Here is a 13,902-nt window from a genome sequence, read left to right as displayed (position 1 = left end):
AAGACTTCTGTTTCCTTATGAGCGTGGCACACGTACATCATATTCAACTGCTGCACTTCCTACGTGCTTTTGCAGACCAGACTGAATTGTAAGATGCACAGGGTGAGATTACTATGAATTTTTACTGCACTGACAATGTCTTTGATTAGCAGGTAGAATATATTTTTCCACCTTCAGAGAATGCTTTAACTACCAAAACATGGAAGTCACTGCACTACCTTTGATCTCCATGGAAACCATTCAATTTTGTACAGAATAATTTAATATTCAGTGGTACAGAGAGTACAAAAGTGAACATGAATAACTGCTTCTTGATTAGCTAATATTCATACTTCATAATTTTAAGGAAAAAAACTTGCAATGCCAAGCCTCTCCTATATGCAAGTACCTGTCTGCGAATACCCTGAGCACCAAGTAATAGGAATACTTTTTCTTTCTCACTGATTTAGTGAATGCTGAATAGATCTGTCCAACCAGAAGAGGACCAGCTGGAGAGATGGATGACACCCTGATTCAGCAGACATTACAGCCTGATGGCTCAGGATGTTCTCCAAAGCAAGATGCAGAGGAACAAGTTAAACTCCAGTTTTAGCTACTGAGTAAAAAGCAGATTTTTGTTGCCAGGAGTTCCTTCTTCACCTGTATCTTGCCCAAACTGGTATGAATCCCTGAACCAGATAGTGTCCTCTCCCAGTGAGAACAGGAGAATCCAGCTTCAGAGTCCCAAAGTGTCTGGAGTAGGAAATAGTTCATGTGGCTAAGATCAAAGTGCTTCTGAACATGCCCAGAAATTGAGATTTAGACGCGCAATCTTCTGCTTTGAGAAGCTGGTTGTCTGTGAACTTTAAGACACTTTATTCTAGATCTGGGGTGCACAGAGTTTTCCATACCTAGTTTGCCTCCAAGTACACTTAAACATTTGTGTATCTACAATGTAGGTGCTTCATAAAATAGCATTCTGTTTTCAATTTGGCAGACAGACATATATTTAAATGCACACAGACACCCACAAAAATGTATGCAGTTTGAATCCATTCACACATACAGAAACAGACAAATATATGTAATTTTTAAGCATGGTACGCATATATAATGATATAAAAATGTTTAACTCCATTCAAAAAAGCCAGTACAGTCCCTTTTTCCAGATTTTGCAAAACTGTTATTTTGTGTTTATCTTTTAAGTGAAACAAAATGTAAAGGACTCCTGTTTGTAGGAAGAAAGCAAACAATGATTTCTTTGGGAAGGGTTTGTAAACGTTCTTTTGGTAAGCCAAAATTTAAAAGAAAATAGCAAAAAAACCCACCAAAAACATAGAAGTTATTAAGTTTCTGATTTCTCACAAACTTTTGTTTCATGAAAATGTTTTCCACAATCTGTGTGGAAACCTTTGCATCAGCTATTCTGTAAATGCAGCATTTAGGAGTACAACTGATACAGACAGAAGGGACAGCATTTTCCTGCACTTACCTTCAGATGCCCGCAAATTCTGACGCAAAATTTTGTACATAAGGGTGTCAAGACCTTGACAGTGTCCTTTGTCCTCAAAAAGCTCATTTACTCATTTGCTTTTGTAGGTCTTCACAATAGGCTGATAGATCTGCTGGTATTTCAAAAGCAGTTTCAAAATTACTCCAAAGGTGATATTTGAGATAATTGTGCCCAGTTGGGATCACATTTTCAGAAGACGTCAGAAGATCTTGTCCTTTCTGCTACATTTTAACTAGGTCAGTGCTATTAGCATTCTGGCCCTGGGTTATTTTGTCTGTGAGTTGGAAGAAACATTGAAATAGTAGCAACATCTCTCTCTGCGCTGTGTCGATCACATGCAACAAATATTTCACAACAATAAGAGCAGCTTTGTTGAAGCGAGCTGCACAAATTGACTGCACAGCCTTAGGCTGGGTGACTTTTCTTTTGTAAGGAACTATTTCTTTTCTGTGCTTATTTAATTGTTTACTCCTACTATTTGTTGTACATGGGAACTATAGTCTCTCCTTACCAGATACCTACCTACACTATTTCTAGTGCAACTGAACACAGTTCCCCAACTTTATGAGTCCTCATTTGAGTTGAACTTTAAATCACCAACAGCCCAAGTGATATGACAACTGCGGACTCAGGAAGGCTGTGTGTAAAAGCTGGTCTGAGTATAGTTACTGTGCTGCACTCTGGACTGGTACATCTTCCCCGACAAGAAAAAAAACTCTGCACCTCTTTTACTCTATCTTTTGTTTACATATAAAAGGAAGTCCAGTTTCATTTGCAAGAAATTGTCATTTTATGATAATAGCAGGCAAGAAAGTTCCGTTTAAGTACTTGGGTTATCATACATATTTGATCTAGCTAGCCATATGTCTTGGGGGTACAATATTGGATTAAATTCAGGTTCTGTTGAAGTCAATGGACAAATGTCTACTGTCTCTAGCAGAGCTTGGATGGAGCTCAGTCTTTCAGTTTCAAAAAAACAAGTATATTTTAGGCAATAGGTAATTCAATTTTTGCACCACAGACAGATATCACATTTTGTTTTCTTTTTCCCTAACATATTTAAATGTCTTATTTGCTTTGAACCATATGTGAAGAGCTCCTATCTTTAAACCTAAATAAATTAAAAAACCCCAAGCCTGTCTCCAGCCCAGTTCAACTACAGTGAATTGAAGGTGGGGCAGGGGGTGGAAACAGGCCATTTTAAACCAGGAAATTAGACTACATTTACTCAATTATTATTGCCCTTGAATATTTTTAACAGGTACCAGTGGCTTATAAAAAAGAAAATCCATGCTGTACATATAATCACAAACAAAAGTAAATAAGCAGGCTTAGGTGATCCGTTTTAATGCACAAAGGTATTTTTAACATGTTGGAGTGAGAGGCATAAACTGTTTTGTCCAGGTTAATTTTCCTCTCATTTATTACGTGCTGTTGGATAAAACTTCATGGGCATTCAGGCTCCCCTTGTTCCTGGTTATCATAAATAAAGGAAAGTTTGCTCAAAGAAGTTATATTTTCAGGTTACCAACCACTCTGTTTTTGCTTTCCCTCTTCTCATAAATCAATTATTGAGGTATATTTAATTAAGAACAGATTAGAAACATTTTCATTGTTGTTTTTTAAATTTCCTTTGTACTGAAGTGCCAGGGAGTTAAAATACCGAGCACAAGAGTGAACAGTCAACCATGACTAACTGTATAAAGCAAATAACAAGCTGTATGATCAAAAATGAAAGCCAATGCTGTTCATGTGGAAAAATAGAAATCATACCACCAAAACACTTCATACACATCTCATCTACTGATGTACACAATTGCTCAGCTTAGATCACGCCTCAGGAATGCAGTTACAAACAGAAAGGGACCTGCACAAGAGGTAAATACCCAGAGGGGAAGCCCTGTTTCCCCATGCCTCATCCATTACCCCTTCAGCTTGAGGTTCACCAGTTGTGGAGAGGGAAAAGCAGCGCTAGCTGTTAGTCAGGACATGCTTCTCTCCTTCTAGCTCTTCTGGAGATGTCCTCAGAGAGCTACACCAAATATACGTGCCGAAAGCTATTGCTCAGTGCAGGTAACTTGCCGTGTTTGAGCAGGAAGGCTGGTGAAGGACAGTCACTATCTGTTCCCACCGGTCACAGAACAATGTCTCCCCAAAGCACACGGAATCATCATGCGATGTTGTATTCAGGGCTCTCACATGTCCCTGTCTTCACCAGCATTAAAAATAACCTTCCAGCCTCTGCTGATTTTTCTCTGGGGTTGCAAAGGCCATTATTATTTGAGCAAAGAAAATCTTATCTGCCTATGGGGTGCAGCTGAGTGGGGAAATACTGGATGTTTCTGGGAGAGGATAAAGAGATTTTACCAAACATATTATTTTTTTACATAGTATTTTGAAACAAACAAACAAACAAAAAACCAACTCTCTTCCTGTCAACAGAAAAACAAATACAGCTTAAAATTTTTGCTCTGTTCTCACTGGAGGAAATGGGAAGCTTTCTGCTATTTCATGGGGAATTGAAGCAGGCCAGAGAGATGAGAAGAACAAGAAGCAGCCACCTGCCAATAAAATGGATGAAGTAAAGTACTGTCAGAGAGATCAAGGGCTTTGCATACACTTTAGGAAAGACTTGATTTTATTGTCATTTCAGGCCAAGGAGGAGGGGATTCCATATTCCTGCAGTCATTCATCCTGACTACTCCCCTACTGATTTTTAAAATCTCTTGTGGCTCAGCCCTTTCCTCATGCTTCTGAGGGAAGAGACAGCAGAGGGAATGACAGCTCCTGAGGTTCCTCTCTATGTGTTATCCAAAGACCCTTTAATAATGTTGCCGATGAGCTCTGAATCTTTTCAATCGTATGACTATGCTTTGATCAGGTGAATTTATATGCTGGCATAATTCTCTTTTGAATTCAGTGGGGATTATAGCTGAGTGGTAAATTCAGCTCCCCTGTAAACTAGGGAATGCTGGGACAGCTGGGGACAGAAATCTGCACCCTCTTCTCCAGCTCTACAGCCCCAGTGCTGTTGTGGTTCACATTCATTGGAAGCAGCACATCTGTCCTGCTGGAAATCAGTGCTACATGTGTCAACGCAAGAACAGAAACTTCCAGAGTGTGTTGAGTTATTGACAGGTCAGTGTGCAACCAGAGATGGTAACTCAGATATAAAACTAACCATGTGAATTCTCGTCCTTCTAGTCATATCAGATACCCCCATTCACTCAGTGATGAGGCTTTTCCTGTGCAAGTGCTGAGTTCACTGACCCCAGAAGGTGTTTAGAAGATATTCTGAGAGGATACTTGAGGGTCCTGTTTTCTCTTTAGCATAATTCCTCCCAATTAAAGAGTGTTGTCAGTCCAGAAATTATGACAATTTGGGTTCCAAGTCCTTAGAGTTGAACAGTGTTCACCACAGTGCCCTCAGTAGTCTGCTAGGTAGGCAGACTGCCTATTCTAGGCCTTGTTCCTTATTGCTGCTTTACTCTTAAGCGTCAGTTTGCATCTCAGACCCACATCTGTAAAATAGGGCATTTGCTTCTCTTTGAAAGTGCTCTGAGATCCAAGATGAGAGGTGTGGGATGCATGCTAAACAGGGAACTAAACTATTCTTGGTGCTTTGCAAACAGAAGTTTGACAAAGTCTCTACCTCAAAGATGTTATAATCTAAAAAAATAAAAGTAAAAAAAAAAAATTAACTGCCGTCAGAAAAGCAAACTCAACTCTTCTAAAACTAATAATAACATTAAAAACAGACTAATACTGTTCCAGTGTCCATGATTATTAAACAGAACTAAATATAAAGGTTGCTCTGTTCCACGTGCCTTTATTTACCAACTCATCTAATTCTGGGAAGCAAAATCAGAAAAAAAAAATCAGGCTGCTAAAGAAAACAAAGCCCTCCCCAGCACCTTTCAGATGCTGCCAACTCAGGAACTAAGAACAGCTGTGAACCAGCAAGACCAAAAATCGGAGACAAGTCCACCAGCTGCTGCAACATCTCTGGTGCTCTTGGGAAGTTGCTAGTGATAATGCCAAAATACATTTAAAGTGCATTTCTGTGTATATGTATGTAAATACTGTAGGATTTTCTTTGAGAAACTTCTCATGTGTGATATGCAGGTGGACAGACTGAAACCTCTTCATTGAGAGAGGAGCCTTGGAATGCCTTAGTGACACCAAAATGACATCACGGAGTTCAGGTGTGGTATCCTGATGAGCTCCATACAGAGGTCTCTGCACTCCCGTCCATACCTGTAGGGAGCAGGGAATCCTCCTTCACACACTCCAGGAAAAGCTCTGTCTTGGCCTTCATTGTAGCCTCTTGTGTGAGGCTTTTAACCTGTGGCTTGGGAGGTGCTTTAGAACTGCCATCTCTGTGCACTTTGCCTCAGGCTGCACAGAACTTTCTGACTTGTGATTATGACAATTATTAGTCAAACCTGCATTTGGAAAATAGTTAGAAATCCTCCTACTATACAACCTCCCCCCCCGAGTCTGTTCAATGTTTCTACAGTTTTGAGAAAAAGCAGCAAGCCTTCCAACTCAGTTACTTGCCTTGTTTTTTGTCAGAGTCAGAATCAAGCATGCTTCTGACCAGCAAGAGGACCTGACATAATGATGGTTTCATATAGATAGTTTTTCCTTACTGTTGTCTTGACTGGAGGGGCTGAAAGAGCCATCTTGGGCCTAGACAGCTGCTCGCATGCATTTGTGTGCAATTTGCTCATTTAGAGTGAGGTGAGCATCACTTTTTTGTTCTACTACATGCACTGGAGTAAGCCTGGTGCTCAATGCAGAAGTCATCTGTAACAAAGCAACTAATCTGAAGTTTACTGGGCACATTTTTGTGGCTGTGCCTTGAGAATGGCACCAAGTATCAAGCTGTACCTTGAGCTTCTGAGCAACCCAGAACAAAGGGTTTCTCTGTAGTGACGGGACAGGGAACACACCAGAGAAGTGCTGTTAATGCCAGGGAGACCATACTGCCAGTCTACTCATCACACTCTCCCCAGCAAGCTCAGCCTCTTGCCCTTAGGACAGAGTTGTCAAGGAATGGGTTTGTCTCTTCCTTTTGTTCTTGTTCTCTATGAGAGGGGACAGTAAAGGCATTTGTATTCTGCACACTGGCAGGGACTGATAAAGCATAGACTGAGCCTGTTTCTGAGCTCTCTGAGCTGGCTGCTGAGGTGAAGGAGCAGTAGAATTTCTGCTCTGGTTGTCAATTAGGCAGGTAACATATCCCTGAGAAAGTTGGTGTGCAAGAGCCAAGTATTTTTTGTACACCGCTGATGAATAACTTGAGCCTACCTGCCAGGTGCCAAATGCTTCCAGAAATCTCCCAGTTCTGTGGGAACTGAAAGACTCAGCTTGTTCTTGACTCTTTTTTGGAGTCAAACCCTAGAAAATGGCAAACTTTTTAAACAAAGGCTCCTCGCCTGCTGGGAGGATGTGGCGGATGCACTCAACCCCTTAACCAAACTAGTGATGGTTTGCTACAGACTCCAGAGGAGGTAAGGGCCTGAGCTTTAGCTGGGTCAAGAACTCCTCTAGTTTCTCTCTTGTCTCTCAAAACTCATAAAGGAGGAGAGTGACATAGTGAATATCGATGAATATGAGCTTGGAACACTGATCATGCAATTAACACATGAATAGTGAGTGGCTTTTCCAAGACTCATTCATCAAGGAACAAAGGGAGTTGTGAGTACAGGGAGTCTCACGCATACCTTTTCCATTGCATGTAATTTGATTATGAGCCAACCACTTTATCCCATAAATATGACAGCCTATGTGAGCCTTCCTTGAGCTCTCCCTGCTAGGCAGCGTGGCTGCATGGCAGTGATCTCCCCTTCAAGCTGGGATGACTCTCAAGGTTGCTCCTCCAGGCAGAGACCCTTTTACCTGCAGCAGATCTTTGGATAAGCCAAATTTGAGCTCTCCCTGAATTGGAGCTGGACTGCACACCAGGTAACTATCCTCTTGAGCAGGGACACATCTCAAAGTTTGAATTTCCTTACCTGAGACTAAGAGATCCTTCCTTGCACAAGGCAGAGAGATCCCTTACTTGCGACAGATCCTTGGTAAGTGACTGATAGCATGTTGAAATAATACTAATGAAACATCACTAATCCACATAGTTACTCAATTATTATAACCTTTGTATAGATAATTCCATTAGACACAAACTGTTGTCCCAGTCTGAGTCCAAGATTGGACTTAGCTGCTCCTAAACTCCATAAGGAGTTCAGAAAGCAAGAGGGTCTACTCTAAACCTCATGATTCAACAGGAGAGTCTTTCTTGCCCTTTGCATCTCTGGTCTCTGTATGTACTGTTCTAACTCAATTCTAAATCAATTTTCCTTTGTATGTTTCTTTCATGCAGTAAGTAATAAGGTGAACTTTGCCATCAAACTTACTGAACCTTGATACACCATTGTTAAACTTTGTTAATTTCCATTGAATCTATTGAATGTTGGCAAATTATTATTTTACCTCAATCAAACATATTGGTGCTTCTCTCTTTTGAGTGAGGTGCATTCCACTCATCTGTGATAGGGAAGAGTGAATCACACCCATGAGAAACATGAAGTAGAAAAAAGGACTCCAAATCTTTAGTGACCACTGATTCTGTAAGAGCATGATGCATGCTCTTTTCAGACCTGAAAGTCTATCCCAGAGGTGAAACAATGCCACCATACCTTACACCATTTCCTTACATTGCTGTTTGTCTGCTTTCCTGCATGAATCACTCGTGTTGTGATCTCTGGTTTACATGCTTCTAAAATCTTGCGCAATGTTGTCATGACTGTTATGCAGTTGGTAGAAGCTTTATGTGTTTATTGCATTAGGTTTACATAAAATATCTGTATTTTGGATAAATATATGTCTTAAATGCCAGGATGACTGGCCTAACACAGTAAGTTTGTAGAAGGCAGTGGCATGGGGAAAGGTAGGTTGAACCTTGGCTTTGGTGTGGTAGCCAGTCGTTTGTAAATGGTTTTTTTTTTCACTTCATTCTCTTAGTTGTCTACCTGTGAGTGATAAAGAAAGAGACGACACTGTCATTGTACACATGAACTGATGTGGTTTTACTGCATTTGGCCACACACTTAAAAGAAATATGCTGGTACAGAGTAGCCACAGGTCTTATCTCTGCTGCCACTCCTTTCACAAAAGAACTATCTTCACATCAACAGTTTTCCATCCTTGGCTTGATAACACTGCAGTCCTACTTTTTGCTCTTGGTCCAAATGCAGAGATTAAAAACACTCAGTTGATGCAAATGGTGGGTTGCTACAACACACAGAACGGGGTGTAGATGTGCTTCATACAACAGAGCAGAACTGAAGGGGAAAATGTTACTTGGATGCAAGATGCCTCTTTAATTGATTATGGCAAGGAAAATCAAATACCATATCTGCTTTTTTCCTGGAGTATATCGAGACTGAACATAACTAACACCTGTTCATGTAAAGCAAATACTTGTCATGATTTAAACTTCTGTTTGCATACAACTCTGAGTAGTGCATCTTAAAGTCATACATATTCATATAGAATGAAAAATGCATAATGTCTGCATAAAAAGATAAGCTGTATGACTATATATGAAGACAACAACTACAATTCTCACAGCACTGTCATAGGTTAATTTTAAAATATTCAAGCATTATTTAAAAAACAGTAAGCTGAACTTAAAACTACACTATGAAAAAAATGTATAACTGAACCAATGCTGACTTGTTTTCCTTAATAAATTTTAAATTTTCCTTTTTTTTTTTTTTTTAACACTTTCTATTAATTAGTTGTTATTTTAACCTCCAGAACCGTGAACAGATTTCTTCTGCCTCTGGGCAATTGAGTTATGCTCTGATCTCGAGTTCTAAGGGAAACGTTCCATTTTATTTTTTTCCACAGTTGAATAAACAGTACCATGTATACTATCTCTTGTGTTAGAATAGCGTTGTCTTCACATAAGACTCAAATAATGGTATTAGTCATTCATTTCCTTGTACACATACACCCAATTGCGTGTTGACAGGTTTATAAGGATGCAGTGGCAGCCGTGGGTGCTGGGAAGCTCCTAGACGACAGCCTTTGAATCCTTGCAGTCCTGAGCAATGGTGCCTGAGTTAGTCTGTTTATTGTCTGCTTTCTCTCCCAGATGCTTGACTTGTCTGAAAGATTAATACATTAACAAGAGTGGTAAGGTCCAGGGTTGCACATCTTTAAGACATGTTTATTAGCAGATGGCACATGAGATTCAAAGGTCACCGTGGAAGGTAACATTTTAAAATGAAACAACAATATTTATGTTCAAATACTATGCTGATGAGATCATATGGAAAAATGTTTCTGATTAAATTAGTTTATAAATAGCTGTGATATATCTACTGAAAATTCCAAATGCCACTTTTAGTCTTCTTTCTCTTATTCTGTTACTTCCTAATTTACTTAGTAACACAAGACTACCTTCTTACATAAACAGACTAGCAGCTGAAAAAAAAAATCTATACTGGACACACAATCCCACTTTCTTAAATAATTGAAAATCCAGTGTGAAATCTGGTTCTATTACCTACTTCTTAAAGCTAATATCCCATATAATAATTTTTTAGGACCTGAAAAAAATTTTAACTTTTAAATTCTCTAGGGTAAAATTCATCTTGCAGACTTAAGGACTTATTGTCAGATAGCTATCCTTATTTACAGGCAATATTATGTGCTACAACACATTTGACAAAAATCATGTTATGGTACTTACTTACACAGAATCCATACAATGAGAAGAAAATCCTTTTCTTTAGGATTGCCGTAGGAGGACTGACTGTCTTATAGCTCATTAGTAAACATTATCAGTAACACTTAAACCTGAAATCTTGTTTATCCTGTCAAATTGCCACAAGCTGTATGTAAATTCTAGAGGAAATATTTTTGCACAGGTTTAAAAGGGCAACTAAGCTCTTAACATTTCTTATCTACCAGACCACACAGCCATTAAAATGTAGCGGATTTAAGTGGTACTTACTTTTCATGTGATCCGTTTTCAACTTTCATAGCCCCTTCCACTGGATCTAGTCCTTGTTCTGAAAATTGTTTCAAGGCACTTAACGCTGCCTAAAGAAAAAATGAGTTGTCAAAAAACCCACTGACATAACTGTATTAACACCAAATGAAGGAAGGTGTGTATTTTGATATTCTAGATTTAAATAATTTCCTGTATATTGAAGCCATTTAGGCTACAGAGCTAACAGAGTGGGTACGTAATAGCTCCATGATAAACAGCTGTGCTTGTACACACGTCTGAGGAGATCTTCTTCCTGGGTGTATGAGTAACTTTCATTGGCATTAATACAAGCTTCATCACGTACATGGAGAACATGATATACTTTTAGGATTCTTGCCTCTCTGGCCTGTAAAGTCTCTCCAGCTTCTCCACGTACTTTCCTAGAGCTTTCCAGAGCTCCTACAGACAAAATCTTGTTTTGTAGATGATTGCAGAAAGTGTAAGCAACAGGAAGAGAGGTCAGCAGGACACTACCGGCACTCCAAGGCGGGATCTTGAACAATGCAGCAGACTGATGTCTTAGTGAAGCTTGCTAAACAACGTGAGCCAATATGGGGCGATTATGAAGCATAGGCAATAGAAGAATGATCAGTTTTCAGCTGACATCTTTCTGCACAACTGCTTTCTTTATTGAGCAGCTTCTCTTTCATCTTCATGAGTCCTGCTTTAGGAATCAAAATTGTTCTCTCCCTCCTAACTGGTTTGGCAATAGAAAATGTATTTTTTGTAATTAATTTAGCAAAGGTTGATTATGAAACTCTCAGATACCATTTGGCTGTCTTTGAAAACACAACCAGCACAATAAAAGACTTGAGGTCAGTTCTGTCTTGAAGGTGAAATGCAAAGCAGAAATGAAAACCTGATTTTTCTGTTTAATCACCCCCACCTAAGATGCATTCAGCACTAATCACAGGAGGGGAAAAAGGTAACTTTTCACAGACACTGTCACCTAAGGTAACATCTCCAAACACTGAACTGACTGCAGACCCTAAGGTACTTTCTTCACGGTGAGGCAACAACTGTTGTTTAGAAAATTGGAAGTTGCTCTCTTCTTAATTGTTGGGACAAAAGGAATCCATGTCTCTGTCTTCATTTCCCATTCCTCTCAGAGAGCAGGAACTCTGACCAGAACAGGAGCTGCTGTTGTGATGAAGTACTAGATTTGCTTTTGTTCTAATTCTTTGCCTGGATTCTCTCAACAGCTCCTTCCCTTGAAAGGTATGTTTATACAACTTAAATATTATTAGGCAATGTGTATTTTGGTGCCATGAACAACAGCAGAAAAAATGCCAGACTGTCCTAAAGTAAAAGACCGTGTATCCCAGAGATGACTATTGTAATGACTAGCTGCTAAAGCTTCCAAAGGCTGCACAAGGTGCTCCCACCCATAATGCATGAAGATGGAGTCTTTCTAGTCTGTGAAGTTTTATTGTTTTTTGCCCTAGCAAATAAATAATAAGCTAAACATTTCTTAAAGTGTCTTGGTAAACTTCAGATTATCACTGTTACTTACCCATCCACTCTACCTTTACCATGTGTTCTGGGCCCCCTGTATCTGACAGCTAACCCGCTCTTTACTCTCTCCTTCTTCCCATCCATTGACATAATTTTCTTCTCCATCTTAAAATCTCTGCTGCCTGTATCTTTCTCTTTATACCTTTTCGATGCTACGGCTAAGGACTGAGCCTCAGCTTCACCTCAATAACAGCTTCTCCCATTACAGGATCTTTCACTTTTATCACCCATTGAGTTTCCCAGTGAATGAATTCTCCCTTTCCTTGTTTCTTCTGGTTTTCTTGACATTTTGATATATTTGCATTTTTTATAAGACAGCTCTTTTTCTACCACCTCATAGTGTCCCTTGTAGTTTTAGATGTGCATTCTCAACTCCTATAAGCTCCTATCACCATCTGCCCTTCCAGCCTCGATCTTGACTGTGCAGCAAAATCACTGTTTGTTCAATCCAAATAATTTCTCCCAGTGGCAACAAGGGTTTTCATCTCTCATCTTCTCTTTGTTCCAGTAAGCCAACACCTTTCTTCATCTCAGTTTCTCTCTTCTCCTCCTCTCCCTGGAGTCCTTTTCATCACAATGCAAGCTACTCATTATGTGAGGAAGGGGAATGATTTGGGCTTCTACGCTTCCTTGCACAGGACTGCTTCTGCATTGTATTTTAGTTGGTCATGGGTTAGCAACTATGAAAACCAAGCAATTCAATGAGCAGGGACTGGCACACAAGAATCTCCTGTCTTCTCATATCCATTTTTCCTGAAGCACATTAGGAAAATATTCAGGATCTCCTTTCTTCTTATGTATGGTAGTCCAAAAACCATTATCAGGTAGCACCGTGAAGAAAGAAGGAAGCTGAGACATCTGCTCCTCCTACACAGTTGTACTGCTGTCTCATCAGTTTTTGAACCCACCCTGCTTACTTTTTCATATCCATTCTTATCTTCCAGGCCTGATGTATAAATTGCAAACTTGTTGTGGAAGAACTGTTTGTTCATGTTATTTTTTTTGTACAGTGGCTTAGACAAAAAGGCCCTGATCACAGCTGGTAAGAAGTAGAGCCAAGTAATGTTTCATTTAAGATTAGATCACAGGTTGATCATATGATATGCAGAACAGTCTGATCTTGATCTGTGGTCACCAAAATCCCCAAATCATCAAGAGATCAATTAGACCAACCCAAAGTTCCTAATTCCTCCTAGAATTGCTCTGAATATGAGTAAATCTGTTACTTACTACTGTTTTACTCATAGAACTGGCTATTGCAAAGCATACAATATAAATTACAGAGCAGCTTGCAGGGTTGCTTTGCAGAAAAACTGCATTGGAACTTCCTGGAGGAATATTAGCCACTGTCTCACCAGAAACAGGTCACAAGGATATCTCTCCTCTTCTAACAGCAAGGGAAGAAATACTGCAATACAAAATTATGAACTCCTTGCCTGTGGGCATAGATCATTAATAAATGGGTGTCAAGAAAGCAAAAATGGAACAATTAGTAACACATAAAGTGAAGGTATGATTCAAGGTGTTTAATGATAAGCATGTTTAACACCAGCATAATATCCAAATCCCAATGCTTGTAACTTGGTGCAGTCTCATTTCTCCATCTCACCCTTCTTCAATCCATGCCCTTCCCAAGCTGAAATGTGATATAGAAGATAAGATCTCAGATCTATTGTATTTCTGAACCCAAATATCAGAGTGGGAAAGTGGCAGGAAAGTAGTCCTGTACCTGCATCCTTGACCTTCCAAGAAGATGTGTCTGGGTGTTTGTGTGAGCACTGTTGAAGAAACAGCCCTTTACACCGTCCTTCATTGCTGGGCTTCTCAC

At 39.7% G+C, this 13,902-nt stretch overlaps 1 protein-coding gene across 3 annotated transcripts in view; it reads right to left on the bottom strand.

The window, feature by feature from the left end:
- Positions 1-8,562: 8,562 nt before the first annotated feature.
- STAU2 (staufen double-stranded RNA binding protein 2) overlaps positions 8,563-13,902 on the bottom strand; it is a 147,361-nt gene continuing 142,021 nt past the window's right edge. For all 3 annotated transcript variants that reach the window (XM_010081093.1, XM_010081096.1, XM_010081094.1), the window contains 2 exons: positions 10,521-10,609; positions 8,563-9,669 (listed from right to left, as the gene is read on the bottom strand). In XM_010081093.1, the coding sequence (XP_010079395.1) occupies positions 9,576-9,669; positions 10,521-10,609 (183 nt within the window). In that variant the 3' untranslated portion in view covers positions 8,563-9,575. The remainder of the gene's footprint in view (positions 9,670-10,520; positions 10,610-13,902) is intronic.

This window comes from Pterocles gutturalis, unplaced genomic scaffold, assembly GCF_000699245.1.
Source record: "Pterocles gutturalis isolate BGI_N339 unplaced genomic scaffold, ASM69924v1 scaffold6819, whole genome shotgun sequence".
Taxonomy (NCBI): Eukaryota; Metazoa; Chordata; class Aves; order Pterocliformes; family Pteroclidae; genus Pterocles; species Pterocles gutturalis.
The sequence above is the reverse complement of the archived record's forward strand: the minus strand, read 5'-3'. Positions and strand labels throughout refer to the sequence as shown.